Source organism: Macrosteles quadrilineatus, unplaced genomic scaffold (genome assembly GCF_028750875.1).
Source record: "Macrosteles quadrilineatus isolate MER2022 unplaced genomic scaffold, UCM_ALF_1.0 Scaffold_663__1_contigs__length_39313, whole genome shotgun sequence".
NCBI lineage: Eukaryota > Metazoa > Arthropoda > Insecta > Hemiptera > Cicadellidae > Macrosteles > Macrosteles quadrilineatus.
In genome coordinates this window covers 1-17,165 of record NW_026543256.1, presented here as the reverse complement: position 1 = coordinate 17,165, position 17,165 = coordinate 1, and the positions used below count along the sequence as shown (strand labels likewise).

At 37.6% G+C, this 17,165-nt stretch overlaps 1 protein-coding gene and 1 long non-coding RNA gene across 2 annotated transcripts in view; one reads left to right on the top strand and one right to left on the bottom strand.

Annotated features, from left to right (window-relative positions):
• The window catches only part of LOC128982581 (rab3 GTPase-activating protein catalytic subunit-like), a gene marked incomplete at its 3' end in the record, with an annotated part of 32,853 nt that extends 21,716 nt beyond the window's left edge, over positions 1 to 11,137 (bottom strand). Inside the window, exons 1-5 of the mRNA XM_054401539.1 lie at positions 10,720 to 11,137; positions 8,872 to 9,175; positions 8,618 to 8,754; positions 6,997 to 7,201; positions 2,438 to 2,525 (exon numbers count right to left, since the gene is read on the bottom strand). Of these exons, the coding sequence (XP_054257514.1) occupies positions 2,438 to 2,525; positions 6,997 to 7,201; positions 8,618 to 8,754; positions 8,872 to 9,175; positions 10,720 to 10,921 (936 nt within the window). The remainder of the gene's footprint in view (positions 1 to 2,437; positions 2,526 to 6,996; positions 7,202 to 8,617; positions 8,755 to 8,871; positions 9,176 to 10,719) is intronic.
• Positions 11,138 to 11,466: 329 nt separating this feature from the next.
• LOC128982580 (uncharacterized) lies at positions 11,467 to 16,182 on the top strand. Its single transcript, XR_008489689.1, has 3 exons — positions 11,467 to 11,861; positions 14,850 to 14,974; positions 16,116 to 16,182. It is a non-coding gene; the product is annotated as an uncharacterized LOC128982580 (long non-coding RNA).
• The last annotated feature ends 983 nt before the right edge of the window (positions 16,183 to 17,165 follow it).

The window sequence follows — 17,165 nt, the reverse complement described above, 5'->3', positions numbered from 1 at the left end:
CTCCTCCTTCTTAACCCTCCGAGTGTCCATAGTTTAGGCCTTAATGTCCGCCTATTTTTGGCGCATTTGCAAGGTTTTATTAAAACGGATCTGAGAAGCTTAAAACAATGTTAATTCTACTGTTCTTTATACCATTTTGTTTGGAAAATCATGGGCTTCAATATTATACATAAAACATAAGGAACATTTGTTTCAAAAAAAAATTTTAGGTAAAAAAAGTATAATTTGGAAAATTAAAAAAAAAAAATAAGTTTGCGCTCAATGAAATTGTATAAATTATAGGCCTATAAATATTTGAAAATAGCCACTTTGTTATAAATTTTATGAGGATTACAAATATATAATAATATAAGGAAGTAGATTTGCAAATAAATAAGTTATGGGCAAAAAACAGATTTCAGTACATAGCGTTTAGCTAAGAATGCATAGCCTAAAGCTGCGTTGTCCAAGGCGCGTCTGTTGCGTCTGACGCAGAGCGATGATCGCCGAGCGATGATCGCTGGGCGTCAATCGCTTGGAGGCCCGTTGTCCAAGAACGCGTCTATTCAGTTCAACAGTTGGTTGCTGACTGTGTAAAAATTTATTTTGCTCTCACTATTAGCGTTAAGAGCCAAGTGTTGAAGATCCTATTCATCGAAGAGATAGAAAACGAGGAAATTCTGGACCTTTAGTGAACCTCGATTGTGTACCCACAGTGTTTTCAAAAAGAGAAGTGAGGAAGGATATTTTAGAATACCTATCAAAAACCACTTTAATGCAGACAAGAGTGCATTAATTGATTTTTTTTTCTTTTAATGGCAACAGTTTAAGTTCCGTTAAATCCTTTAAAGTTTAAGTTGTAATAATTTAATTTAACACTAATTTATTATTATTTTGAAATTTTTCTTTACAGTACTTAAATACAGATATCTCCTATTCTAAATAGCTCCCAATATGTAATCCATAGCTAAAATAAAAGTCAATACTTTGGTGAATTATTTTAGACTATAACTTTAATTTAATTTTGTGTTTTTGTTTGTAGCGGGTCCCTAACTCGTCTGATTTCAATGATCAATAACTCAAATGGAAGCCCTTACATTACTGAATATTTTAAGGTTGAAACGAACTGCAAGCGTTAATAAGAACTGGAGATATTTAAAAAATGATAAAAGTACGAAACGTCTATAAGAAATGTATGGGGAAGAGTTTTCGTTTGAATTTCTTTAAAACAAAAAATAAATAAAAACTGATTCCCGCATTGAAATTAGCATGAAAATCTAGTTTTGTAAATTATGTGTCACAAAACTATCATTACATAAAAACAATATGTATATACAATATGGCGGATCCAAGATGGTGGCCATAAACGTGTTTCCTATCAAAATGAAGTACTAACCACCCAATAAATACTGGTGGGTTTCTCATGGACCGATTTTTGGCAACCTTTAGTATATCAATCAGCAGACTCAACACTACAAAATAAAACCCTAAAACATTATCTTGCAATCTTTTTAGGTCATATTCTATATTTCTTTGACTATAGCCATTACATTAAGATACTGTATATTATGGAGTATACGGGAGAACACAGAAACAACAATGCAATAGACGCAATAGACGCTGGCCGTCAGCGATCCCGTCTGCTCCCGGAGCAGTGCCCCGCGTCAGACGCTCAGCGTCTCAAGCGTCAGACGATAGAGACGCTCCCTTGGACAACGGACCCATTGAAATCAATGCTTAGCAGTCCCTGAGCGTCCATCGCTAGCGTCTATTACTCAGCGTCAGACGCAACAGACGCGTTCTTGGACAACGGGCCTTAACCATATAGCTAGGAATCTGGCTGATAATTTACATCAATATCACTACCTACTTCTTCAGGATCATCAACCAGCCCTTCAAAATCACTTAAATCTTCTTATAATGCACCACGTATATCACTACTTTTGATTTTTAACACTAAAACAATGATAAACGTAATAAAACACATCAGTCATCGGTCCGAGGTTAACCTAGCTGTTTACAAATACGCACGTCAGCTGTCTGCTACAATATTTTCGGAACTAAAATGAATAGCGCTTAGAGACAGACCTCCGGAGAAAGCTCTGAATCTAACAAAAAGAACGATACCTAACTCGATCCAGTTCAATCCGATTCAGTCAGTCATAGAGCCTTCGCCGTAAACAATGTTCGTGTGTCGAAAAATCGACAAGTGACACTACACAAAGTGTGTCGTGAGTCGATTTTTCGACAAGTGACGCTCGGAGGGTTAATGAAATATGTCGATAATCAACGTAAACATTTGATAAAGTGTGTACAGTTGTGTTTGGCAGATTAATCATGTTCAGTATTGAATTCCAAAACATTCAGTACTGTAACACAATTGTTTGGACTTTAAATTAAACAAATATATTTTGTTAGATTAGGTTGGCCTAAGAAATATTAAGGTTTTCCAACTTACCTGGCTAGGGTCTAGGTCTGAGTAGCTTTCGCTATCTACCACAACTGTCTCTCTCAGGCCATACCAGCTGGCATACAACACGAGTTCACTGTAAAGAACAGTTGTATTGAGTTATTTAAACTTTAAATGGGAAGAATTTATATAAACTGGAATTATATAGCCCAGGCTCATTAGGTAATTTGTTATTGTTTTTGTTATGTCTATTGTTATCATGTTTCTTTTCATATTATGAACTATAAATAAGAAGAAGTCAAATGCATGATTTTCGACATGACTTAAAAAGAATCAACCAATATCGACATCCCAAGCCATTCACTATTTTTTATTTTACAGTCAGCATTGGTGGCTATTGCATTATAGTAATGCCCTGTTGGCAGGATAAAAAAGAAAACATATTATTCAAACACTTACAATTGAATCCTAGAAAATGTTGTAGAAAACATAAGTTAATGTAACTAGCTGATAACCCACGGGCTTCACCCTGTTTGACTTCATATAAGCATTAATACTAGGTGGCGTTCGCAGAGGCATCCACAAAATTGAGCGGAGTCATCAAGGGTTCATATTATATTGTTTTTGTCTTACTGCAGTAAAAACAGTATTTTTTCATGCATGCGCTGCGGGACTAAAGTAGCATTTTTAATATTTAGGGAGTAAAAATCGTTTTTAGCCTCTATGGAGTAAAAATCAGCTGTTGTCAACTCAGTTGTAAATTTCGATTGTAAACGATTGCATGTATCGAAAATATGTATCGATTTGTGCTTCGTAATCATTTTTAACATATTACAGTCTACAGTCTCTTCCCGTAGCATTTTAGCATTGCAGATACATTAATCCATTCCCAAACTCAACACTGCTCACATTTACTACTTCCTTCACCACACCCTACGTCGTGGACCTGTTTCCCTCTCTTCCCATAGCATTTTAGGATTGCAGATACATTAATGTAATTGCCAAAGACAGTTCCCACACTCTGCGCTGTTAGCCTTACTACTTCCTTCACCATTTACTACGTCATTGGCCTGTTTCCTTCCTTTCTCATAGCATTTAAGTATTACAAATTCACGTATCCATCTGCTCAAAAGGTTCCCCCACTCTGCACTCCCAGCCTTTACTACTTCCTTCACCACTTACGTCGTGGACCTGTATTCATCGCTTTCCATAGCATTTTAGTATTTTAGATACGTTAATCTAATTGCAACAAACATCCCCACTGTCCGTACTGCTAGACTTTACTACTTCTTTCACAATTTCCTATGTCTTGGGCATGCTTCCATCCCTTCTCATAGCATTTCAGCATTGCAGATACATTAAAACTGCTACAAACGGTTTCCAGTTCCCACACTCCACACTGCTCACCTTACTACTTCTTTCACCTGTTCCTACGTCGCGGATCTGTTTCCCTCTCTTCCCATAGCATTTTAAGATTGCAGATACCTGAATCTAATCGTCATAAACAGATCCCACACTCCGAACAGCTCGCCTTTACTACTTCCTTCGCCACTTCCCACATCGCGGACCTGTTTTCCTCCCTTCCCATAGCATTTTAGGATTGCAGATACCCTTATCTTATCGTCATAAACAGTTCCCACACTCCGGACAGCTCGCTTTGACTACTTCCTTCACCACTTCCTACGTCACGGGCCTGTTTCCCTCCCTTTCCCATAGCATTTTTGATTGCCCATACCCTTATCTAATCGTCATAATAGTTCCAACACTCCGGACAGCTCGCCTTGACTACTTCCTTCACCACTTCCTACGTCGCGGACCTGTTTCCCTCCCTTCCCATTGCGTTTAAAGATTGCAGATACCTTAATCTAATCGTCATAAACAGTTCCCGCACTCCGGACTACTCGCCTTGACTACTTCCTTCACCACTTCTTACGTCGCGGACCTGTTTTCCTCCCTTCCCATAGCATTTTAGGATTGCAGATACCCTAATCTAATCGTCATAAACAGTTTCCACACTCCAGACTGTTCACCTTTACTACTTCCTTGACCTCTTCATACGTCACGAACCTCAAGCTAGTGTCGTCATTTGATTATAGTACCTGGGGACCGAGCTTTGCTCGGGGAAAATCATTAGTTCACTCTGAAAGCACCGTAGTATTGGAGATACATAAATCCACACATCTACATCCTACACAATTTCCTACGTCATGGACCTGTTTCCCTCCATTCCATTGCATTTAAAGATTGCAGATACCTTAATCTAATCGTCATAAACAGTTCCCACACTCCGGACCACTCACCTTGACTACTTCCTTCACCACTTCCTACGTCGCGGACCTGTTTCCCTCCCTTCCCATAGCATTTTATGATTGCAAATACCTTTATCTAATCGTCATAAACAGTTCCCACACTCCAGACAGCTCACCTTGACTACTTCCTTCATCACTTCCTACGTTGCGGACCTGTTTTCCTCCCTTCCCGTAGCATTTTAGGTTTGCTGATACCATAATCTAATTGTCATAAACATTTCCAACACTCCGGACAACTCGCCTAGACTACTTCCTTCACCACTTCGTACGTCGCGGACCTATTTTCCTCCCTTTCCATAGCATTTTAGAATTGCAAATACCTTAATCTAATCGTCATAAACAGTTCCCACACTCCGGACAGCTCACCTTGACTACTTCCTTCATCACTTCCTACGTCGTGGACCTGTTTTCCTCCCTTCCCGTAGCATTTTAGGTTTGCTGATACCTTAATCTAATTGTCATAAACATTTCCAACACTCCGGACAACTCGCCTAGACTACTTCCTTCACCACTTCCTACGTCGCGGACCTATTTTCCTCCCTCTCCATAGCATTTTAGGATTGCAAATACCTTAATTTAATCATCATAAACAGTTCCCACGCTCCAGACAGCTCGCCTTGACTACTTCCTTCACAACTTCTTACGTCACGGACCTGTTTCCCTCCCTTCCCATAGCATTTTAGGATTGCCCATACCCTTATCTAATCGCCATAAACAGTTCCCTCACTCCTGACAGCTCACCTTGACTACTTCCTTCACCACTTCTTACGTCGAGGACCTCTTTCCCTCCCTTCCCATAGCATTTTAGGATTGCCCATACCCTTATCTTATCGTCATAAACAGTTCCCACACTCCGGACAGCTCGCTTTGACTAATTCCTTCACCACTTCCTACGTCACGGGCCTGTTTCCCTCCCTTTCCCATAGCATTTTTGATTGCCCATACCCTTATCTAATCGTCATAATAGTTCCAACACTCCGGACAGCTCGCCTTGACTACTTCCTTCACCACTTCCTACGTCACGGACCTGTTTCCCTCCCTTCCCATTGCATTTAAAGATTGCAGATACCTTAATCTAATCGTCATAAACAGTTCCCGCACTCCGGACTACTCGCCTTGACTACTTCCTTCACCACTTCCTACGTCGCGGACCTGTTTTCCTCCCTTCCCATAGCATTTTAGGATTGCAGATACCCTAATCTTATCGTCATAAACAGTCCCCACACTCCGGACTGCTCGCATTTACTACTTCCTTCATATCACTTCCTACGTCACGGACCTGTTTCCCTCTATTCCCATAGCATTTTATGATTGCCTTTACTACTTCCTTCACTACTTCCTACGTCACGGACCTGTTTCCTTCCCTTCCCATAGCATTTTAGGATTGCAGATACCTTAATGTATTCGTCATAAACAGATCCTAGACTTCGCACTGCTACCCTTGACTACAATGTATCGAGTAATCTGAAGTATAATCTTTGCTCAATATTAACAAGTGATGTTTTTCCTTTTGTACTGTATTTGTAATTTCCTAGTCTACTGTGGGTAGTTAAGTTATTATGAACACATGCTAAAACTTCAAATCTTTTGTTTACTTTTTACTTGTTATTTAATTCAGCCAACATGGTTACCTAGCAACCCATAAGACTAATGTTAAGAAAATGTGATTTTCAGTTTCATTTTTCTACGGATTCCTGAGAGACTTTTTTAACGCCATATAGATGTTGGCACTCACCGATATGGTCTTTATCACCATGCAAAATTTGAAAACGATTGATTCAGCCGTCTAGGAGGAGTTTGCGTATTACGAAATGCATAAAAGTCGACGTATAAGAGCTTCGCTCGCTTCGCTCGCTCCGCTCAAAAACTATTGATTGGTTAAGTTAAGCTGAAATAAACAAAACAGATTACAGTAATACAAACAAATAATCACACCTGATTGGAATAAGATAATATATTGATAGAATAACATATTATAAATAAGTGAACAGCTGAGGTATTTTTAAAATTAGGTATATGGAAAGTTCCCTTTAGGAAGGAATTACGACAAATTATGAATTATTATGGATAGTTTGGCGCAAGGTTTCTCGTTATGACGACCATTTTAAGTATATGGTTTATGGGGGTGTGACTTGGAGTTTTCTCAAAAGTTCATGGGTACTTTAGGATTTATATATGGATTAGTTAAAACAAATGGAAATGTTTTCATAAAGGGGGCTTAATAGAATATTAATTACAGTAACTTGTTAAGTATAAAAAATACATTCTATCCATAATCTATTTTCACTGCTATTGTACCTGACAGGGTCAAAAGTAGCACCGAAGGGTAGAGTGCCGAGTTCTCCAACACCTATTTCTCCCATGAGGAACTCAAGGTCGGGAGGTTCCTGGGTCCAAGCAAAGGACGTCCAGTCTCTCAGGATGTAACTCAGCCGAGCACTCACGGTCACAGACTCGGACAGCGAGGGTGAACCAAGTTTGGACTTAAATACGTTCAACAAACCTGCAAAATAATATTTTCCTGGCGAACAGCTGTTTTCAAATAATACATTGTGGTACTAAAGTAATTCTGCGTCACCGGTATTTTGGTCTTGAACCTTTAGCTTGAATATTTGTTGATTAAACCAATTATCAATTTTTAATTTGTTTAATTAAGTGCAAATGTTAACAAATTCTAAAGAATGTAGAAGAAAGAATGTGGATGTGCATGTTTTTTTTTAGCATGTATTATATTTTTGGACCTTTCAGCATTTGTAGGGGAGCAGACAGCTGGTAAAACATTGGTTTGAGAGTCAAACCACAAAATTCGATGTTCATTTAGTACCAATGTATAATTGTATATTTAGGACATTACATATAATTGTAGATATGCAAACAACACGTTGCTTGATAAGCATGATCAGTCTTGTTTGTATGGAGCTGAGTTGAAACTATGGAGCATACAGTAAATGAGTGTTGTCTTACTGCTTTTCCTGCAGATCTGGATGGTCTGCTTGTAATGTAAAGCAATTGTCCACAGCTTACGGAGGGGGGGGGGTCAAGGGTGTCATGACCCCCTCCCCCCCCAAAATCGGAAATATTTATGTCTGATTATAAGCTCCTCATACAAATACACTTTGTGTCCTTAGATAAGTTATGTATATTGAAAGGGAATTTCAAGTTACATTGCGAAACCTACAATTGCTTTGCGGTCACCAGTCGTCTTACCACAAAACGAGAAGACTGACGTTAATAAATCAGCAACTTCATTCGGGTCAGTATTGCTCCTTCAGCTGAATTCAGCAGTGCTCATTTCCTGCTAATTTGGCTACATTTTGAAAATCTCCCACAATCCTGAAGGTGTCTTCATAGCTCCCGCAATTAAGTACATCATCCTCATCGTCTCCTTCGATTGTAGAAAATTCATATACATCCCCGAAATGGCATAGAAAGCATTATCCTATCCCACAATCTAGGGAAAATAATTTAATAACCAATATCTCGAGGATTGGAAACCGAATAGGCTAAGTAATTAGAAGTAGATCTTAATTTTTAGGTTAGGACTTTCTATTGGTCTGCTCAAAAACATATAAGCCCATACGGTAAGGGAAGAGTTACATATGGGGGTGCATGGTGTGCACAATGTCACCTTAAAAGATTTAGACAAATGTCTAGTTATCTTTAATCCAATTGTAAAAAAAAATTGTTCTCTCAAGTAGGCTAGGCCTAAATGAAATCCAACATTAAAAAAAAAAACTGTTAGCAAAGGTGTAGATTTCTGTCCTTTGTACATAGATACCACACATATATTATGTCACTGTATCTTCGGCATTACCAGTCATTTAACAATCATAATTAAAATATAGTCTACATGCTGGCTCAGTGTAACATATATGTTGGTGAAATGTTTGGTTTAAATCATGAACTTATTATTCTTTACCTGTCAAATGTTTGCAATGAGGTGGAACCCGGCGTAGGTGGACCATCTCATATTCCGCTCTTATTCCTTTAGCCTCACAGACACCGAGAAAGAAGTTCTGCCAAGGTTCCAACACTTGAATGAAAACAGGAACTGAGCTGGAAAAAAGGAGGAAGCACAAATGAAAAATCAAAATAAGAAAAGCAACATAGTAGCGAATCAGGAGACAACGCCAATAATACTATTAAATTCTCACAAGTGATGTTTATACTTACCAATTACTGTTGTTGACAGCAATGCAGACAGAGCTGAGCAGTATTTTTATCTTGCTCTCTGAAGTGATGACGACGCTCTGGTTTGGTGTGAGGACTATGAAGTCCCTTAGCCCATACCACCGTGTAAGCAAGTGTGGGTGAGACTTGTTGCCTTCAAACACGATCGGCACAAAATCGTTCTCTGTGGACATCATATCTTCCAGTGGTTGAAGCTTTGTCATTTCTGACTCATTGTCCAGCATGTTGTTAGCTCCTTCCTCTTCGGACAATTTGGCATAGTAACGAGTCAAAGTGAAGTCTACATCTATGAAAAAATCGATTATTAATACTATTAATATTAATATTATTATTAATTACTATTAATATTAATACTAATTGGATTATTAATACTATTCACATGCAGTGAGTTTTCCATCGTGCTTTATGAATTTCAATTTTTTTGTGCTAACACTAATGATTTGCAACTGAGTAATAAATTATGAAAAAAAATATACTACAGTAGACTCCCCTTATCCGGACTCCTTGGGACCGAGGTCAGTCCGGATAACGGGGTTTCTGGTTAAACCGACGTCCCCAAAAAACTCTTTAAAACAGACTGTTTACTGTGATATTCGACTTAAATTTAGGAGAGCATTATTGTATTTAGACACGTGATCACTGGTCTCAAATCTTTCCCACCAGAACAGTCGTTTCGGTACTGCCCACTTCCTGCCTATCTAAGTTAGTCCGGTTAAACCAATGTGCTAATAAAAATTGTCCCGTTAAAGAGATGTCGGGTACAGTTTCTTAACTGGGCTACGCTAATATTGATTGAAACTATCGATTCGATTAGTTCATGCGGTTTTTTTTTACCATCAGCAAGTTTGGATGGTTAGGTTAGGTTATGATAGTTTAATTTTATAATAGATATATTTTAACCCTCCGAGTGTCACGCGTCATAAAAATGACGCACAACACACTTTGTGTAGGGTCACGCGTCACTTTTGTGACGCACAAACATCGTTTACGGCGAAGGCTCTATGACTGACTGAATCGGATTGAACTGGATCGAGTTAGGTATCGTTCTTTCCGTAATATTCTAAGCTTTCTCCAGAGGTCTGTCTCTAAGCGCTATTCATTTTAGTTCCGAAAATATTGTAGCAGACAGCTGACGTGCGTGTATTTGTAAACAGCTAGGTTCCCCCGGACCGATGACTGATGTGTTTTATTACGTTTATCATTGTTTTAGTGTTAAAAATCAAAAGTAGTGATATACGTGGTGCATTATAAGAAGATTTAAGTGGTTTTGAAGTGCTGGTTGATGATCCTGAAGAAGTAGGTAGTGATATTGATGTAAATTATCAGCCAGATTCCTAGCTATGGTTAGGCTATGCATTCTTAGCTAAACGCTATGTACTGAAATCCGTTTTTCGCTCATAACTTATTTATTTGATAACTTACCTCGCTATATGATTATATATTTGTAATCCTCATTAAATTTAGAACAAAGTGGCTATTTTCAAATATTTATAGGCCTATAATTTATACAATTTCATTGAGCGCGAACTTATTTTTTTTTTGAAAATTTTCGAAATTATATTTTTTTTTTACCTAAAAATTTTTTTTTGAAAAAATGTTCCTTATGTTTTATATATAATATTGAAGCCCATGATTTTCCAAACAAAATGGAAGCTTCTCAGATCCGTTTTAATAAAACCTTGCAAAGGGGCCAAAAATAGGTGGACATTAAGGCCTAAACTATGGACACTCGGAGGGTTAAAATATCGATTATTAATGAATATTTTCAATTCGATAGTTTCAATCAATATTGGCGTAGCCCAGTTAAGAAACTGTACCCCCATGACCTACCTGCGAAAGATAAAGTTTCAGTTTTAGTCTCCCATGATGAATTAAATAACTGTTTGTGTTGTAACGCAGGTTTAAGAGGAATATGCGATACTTTCCAATCATGAATTATTTCCTCCAGCCTAGCTATGAATATTTCCCATTCTGAAGCTGTTGTAAAGTCATAGTGATAACTATCCTGTTCATCTATATCTTCATTAAGCATGACTGATACTGATACGAGATTAAAATTTGAGAGCTTGCTCTGTTGTACAAACCCAACGGTTAAGTATATCAGTCAGCAATGGCACAAATATTATTCACAAATCGATAATGAATATCTTTCATTGATTGATACTCTGACTCTGGTGTATTTTGTAAAGTAAATAATCGACAAGGTTAGATTTTTGACAACGAAACAAAAGACAACAGTGACTTAGGTTAGATTTTTGACAACTAAAAAAAGACAACAGTGACAGCCTGACAGCAGAAGCAGAGCAGACTGCAGTGCAGACCACTCTTTCTGTGTTTTCCGTTTTGGTGACTCGATCAGATGTTTTCTGTGACCAGACTCGACTCATTGACTGGTGGAGGTGGATCCTGGTGGATTGAAATAATCAGATTCAGTCAGACCCTAGTACGCGTTGCCGCTTCGAAGGCCGCGGCGAGCCGCGGCAGGCGGCCGTGCCTCTAGTTCAGTTCAGATTCTGGACTCAAAAGTCTAGTCCAGTCTAGTAAGAGTTCAGCAGTTTGGTCCAGTCGGAGTCGACTAGTCGAGATCAGTCAGATTGAGGTCGAGACTTGAGAAACTCGTAGAAGAGAAGAAAAAGTAGAATAGTCACAAAAAAATAGAGAAACGATAAAAAATTATAAAACAAAAACTAAACGAAATGAAGAAGAGATCTAGAGATGAGAATAGTGAATTGTGAATTGCGTTGTTTTGTGATTGATTAATTAGTAGTAGAAAGTTGTGTTGTTGTGTCTGTGCTGTGTGTGTTTAGTGTTACAACAACTACTAAACTTAAGTTACTGAGTATTTTTTAAGAGAAAAACTAACAAAACTTGAAAGTTTTCGACAAATAAATAGGCCTAGTGAGTTCTCTGTCCACTTGCACTTGCCTATTTTAAGCCAATTCTAGAACACAACATTGTGAAGGAAAATTAAGGTTAGTAACTAACTTAGTGTATTGCAAAATGTGTCACAGACTAGGCCTATCCTATTTTAACACAAGTTGTTTGTTTTGGTTAGGAATACTGTATTTTTTGGTACCTATTAAACTGAGGCCACTTATTTTACCATTAGTTAAATGTTAGTTAGGTTACCATAAATAAGTTAACTTATGTTTGTGGGACTTTTCTTTTTTTTTGTTATGAATTAAAACGATACCAGTTGAGTCATACTTTCTATTTATGATAACCCAACATGACCGCCGCAGCGTGCTGTTACATTATTTGAAGGGTGGCCTCCCTTCTCTTTCCTGATTTTCTGGAAAAAGGTTTTTAAGGATTAGTGTGATATTATAGGCCCAATTTATAGACTCCCCGAGTGCATCCTATTATCGATCACAGAAAGAATCGATTCCTTTGATAACCAAACTTACAGACCCTGTTCACTTGTGGGCTTTAGACGCCACGCTTTGAACCAACGTCGCCAACAAGGGGCAATTGTAGTTTTCATTAAACGCTAGACAGGTATCGTCATACAGTTTGACTCGTAAGATTGATGTAGGCCTATGCTTTCCAAGAAATCAACTAGCAAGGACATAAACATACAACGATCCAACATACGATAAAGTTACAACTAGAGGTGGGCCGATACCGATACGTGATACCAAAACACTCTCGATACCAGCGGTATTGAGGTATCGTCGATACTCGATACTTGCCTGTTATAGGTTCGATACCTATACTGACACTGAATTGTATGAATCAGTGTGGATTAAGTCAGTTCAGAGCGGGTAAATTGCCGTTACGAATCCATCTGTTTGCCTACTTAGTAGTAGAGACAACCTTATTGGCTAGTTTTCAACCCTAAGGATGATATTTGGCTTGGTTGATCACCACTGCGAGCGCTAGTGGCCTTGCCATTTTGATAGACATGACCTCATTGGCTAGTTTTCCATCCAGAGACGATGTTCGGCCAATCTCGTGTTATTTTATAGCGACGTGGATACTTGGTTTGGTTGATCATCACTGCGAGCGCTAGTGTCCTTGGCATTTTAATAGACACGATCTCATTAGCTCACCTACTGCCCTGTGACGACGATCAACCAATCACGTGCTATGTTTTTAAGCGACATTGAAACTTGGATTGTTGTTGAACGTCGCACCAAGTGCTAGTGTCTTTACTGACTTTTTAGAACCTTTCTCATTGGCTGGTTTTGGATCGGAGGACAATGATAAACCAGTCACGGTTAGCGTTTTAGAGATGCAGTAAGCCCTGTTATATGCACGGTCACAGTGTTGCAGTTACAGCTATAGCAGCAGTTTATGTCGTATGATCCATTTGTATGTTGACTGTTGAGGTTATGTTTATTGTTATTTCACACTGGTTCTAATTGAATTTCTTTTGATTTTAGTTAATGAATGATAAGTAGATTTAATATGAGTTTAAGCGTAAAAGTATTGTGTGGGCCCTTTTTTAATATTATTAGTGAAAGTAGTGATGCGGCAAAATGTAAACTGTTAAAAAAATATATTTCTCGTGGGGGTAAGTCTTGTACGACTTCTAACCTCATTAAACATCTGAAACTGCACCATCAACGTTAATTTTTCTAGAGAAGATTGAACAAACCAACAGTTGGGGAAGAAAATATAGGCCTAGGCCAAGATAGATGATCCCAACAAATTACAAGTTGTTGTGCTTTTTGTTGTGTTTCAAATAGGGTCTGTTTAAATTATACATAACACACTAGGCCTAATATGGATACAAAAATGTGTATGTATAAACAAAGATATTCTGCTTATTTAGCGTTGACAATAAATGTGTTCATATTAAAATTAACGTTTTATTTGATTCCAGCTGTTATTTTGATAGGTAAGTTATCAAAAGTATCGGTATCGATAGGTATCGAGAGTACTTTGGTGGTATCGGTATTGACAATTTTTGGTATCGGCCCATCTCTAAGTTAAGACCCAACCCGGGCAGCCATCACAAGGCCAATGACTGCTGAGAGCCAGGGCTAGAGATATACAAGGGTTAGGCGTTAGGCTACGAGCGAGCTCATAAGGTGATACCAGGTGGCTCCCCACCTAGGCCTACCTCGGGCTCCCAGCACCGTATATCTGCCTGTGTGAGCGCTGGTATTGCCGCACATATAGTGTCAAATAAGCACTATGTTGCAAATTTTTAATTAGGTACCATACTACTGTATTTTATAAAAGTAAATCGATTTTCAAATAGGATTACGTGTAATACCAATATTTTAATAAGTAAAGAAAGTAACTTTAACTTAGTAGAAAAACTTGATTATGGGAGTGGAATGTAAAATCGCTATAGCCTAAAATACTGTATTTATTGGTCGGATACGTTACGGTAAGTTACTCTGTAGTAATATGCCTAACGAAAAAAACCACACTTAATTACCCTCCCTAAAGGCAAAAAACTTAGGTACTAGTTAAACTTATAGTAATGTTATTGAAATAGATTTCATTGAAAATCAAATCAGGCAAATGGAAATTTGCTTAGTCTGCAGGTTTGCTGCGGCGGGGGTATTTCTATTGTAATATTTACGCCAACCCAAATTCAAATAGTAAATATTTAATTTCAACCAATTCATTAAATGTTTGTAACACACGTTTTGTTAAATTGCAACTAAAATATTAACAGCAATTACATTATCCAGCTAATTATAATGTAAACAAATATATGTTCTTTATAAAGACAACATGGACACTTTAAAAGCCACTGGGGTGAGCCCAAGGGACTTCACTTCAATGGTAAAAAAATTAGTAAAAAAAAAAAACCTAACAAATGGTATGCCAAGCCTACTATGTTTTACTCTAATCTGGCAACTTAACTCTAGGTTAAGGTAAGTTAGATAGGCCTACCTAATTTTGTTCGTAAAATCGTCCCCAATGCATAATTTAGGCCTATGAAGAACTCTCTGTGAAATCAACATGTATTCATGACACTTTTTTCTTTCAATTTACAGCCTAAAAATGCAAACTAACAATCATCGAATGTCCCCTTTGAGCAATTCCAATCATGCGAATGATGAATATGACTTCGATGATGATGACAACTTGTCTGCCCATGATTCAGAAGAAAGTGATGAAGGTGAGCAAACATAAGAAATGCAGTAGTTAGGTAGATGTAGGTAAACTAAAAACATTGTTTAGTCACTTTTTGAATTCCCTTATAATAGGCCATTTATTTTTTTTATGAGGTTGGCAGCTTCTTTTAACCCTGCATTTTACATCTCATGTAAGCCTAGGGTCTGTCAGTAGAATGTATCGAGCAAAGCTGGGTGAGCTGGTAGGCTCAAGATACAAGAGTGAACTATTGGCCTTCAGATCAAATGTATTGGCAGGCACCAGGGCCCAATCCCACAAATTGTAAACAACAGGAACTTGCCTTGGATTCATAGTCAATTGCTCTACCAACTGAGTGATCGACTTTCCATAACGCTGCAATGTCCTTGTAGAAAATAAAAATCAAAAGATTGAGAATACTACTGAACCCCATTAACATGTACTACTTTTATAACCCTTTGAGTGCCAAGTGTCTCGCTCCCAGACGCTCCACTCAATTTCAATTTTCAATTTCTTTTTTCATTGAGAAGTATACATAATACAGCATTTGAATAGTGTCAAAGATTACAATTATTAAAATATAAAATACAGATTAAAAAATCAATTTTAAATTAAAAAATACATTGTAGCTTGAATGCTGAGCGTCTTGTAACAAGATGGCTGATGAGGTTGTGCGAGAAATGCCAGCAAAACCAGCAGCAGGTTGTGTTCCAGCGTCTTGGAACGATACAATCAGAAAATCACTTCTTATAGTGTGCCTATCATATTTCGATAAAGATGGCTGCAAATTGTACCAAAAGCGACATAAGGAGGCTGGAAACAACTAGGCCAGTTAGACAAATGTGGTAAAAAATAAAAAATAAACCATTACCCATCAACCAATAGACAGCTTTACATAGACATAGACATTCTTTATTGCACAAAACATTCCATACATGTCATAACTTTATTGCACAAAACATTCCATACATGTCATAACATTTAGAATCTGTGCATCGTCAAAATTAAATCTATACATAAAACACTAAACATTTAAACCTAACTTAAAATTAAACACTTAAATAAAAAATAAAATATATTCTAAATTAAAGTTAAGTTGGAGGAAATGTGATACTGTAAGCCTACTGATGTAATACCCACAGAATTGATGCCTTCTCATGTTTCAGGGACAGAAGAAGCCAGTGAGTCAGAAATTGCCAAAGGGGCTGAAGAATATACTGAAATTAAGGAACAGTAAGTATCCTGTAACTGTATTTGTATTGATAATGACATAAATTGTTTTCTTGGTTTCCCCTGAAACAAATATCAAGGTAACATTGTTAAATTTGATTCCACATGTCATCATAAGTGTTATGTTTGTTCGTAGACTTTTTCTTTATAATAAGATAACCTTCACTCTTATTTAGGTAACTATAAAATGTATATTGACAAACTAATATAAAATTATTGTTAGTGTGCAAAAATGTGTTGTCTTATTGTAAAGACATGGATAGTGACTTATAGGTCTTTTTAATAAATTATTCAAAGTTGTACTTCCTGTCAAAAATAGTGAGTTTTATGCGGGGTCGTGACTGGAATAAACCCAGCCAGATCCACACTTAATGAAAAACGTGCTGATTCCACTTCCCCATAGCACTCACGAAAACCCTGCTCAGCGTAAGCCAGCTTTGATAGGTCTTAAATAAATAGATTAACTACATTTTATTTTATTCTAACTACTCCTCGCCATTGTGACACGCCTGCAGCAACTTGCCCTAAACATGATATCGATAATTGTAAAGTTTAATTTAGTTACGTCAGTTAATTTATTGTTGGTTGAACTTGGCCTAATTTAGAAAAGATACGATTCCCCCTAACCCCTTTATCCCCCAAAAGATTAACTAAATAGTTAGGCATTACAGGTACTTTAACTTTACCAACTGTAGACCTAGGATTAAGATGTCCTTCTCGCTCCGAAGCCGAACCAAGACAAACTTGGTTGCCGGCGGTTGGTCTTTTCCGGCCGTAGCGCTAGTGTCGCAGGTGTCTGACTACAATTCTGCTTGTCGTCCGATCAGCTGATGGGGTTGACTCTTACCTTATTCCTTAATTAATTGTTGGCGGTGATGTGGGTTATTCCCACATTTATAATACGGTACCTAAATGGTGTAGTAAAGAATTTATTCTGCAATATGGTTTTTGATTCATGTTTTTATGGTCCTTAGAGGTGAATGTCA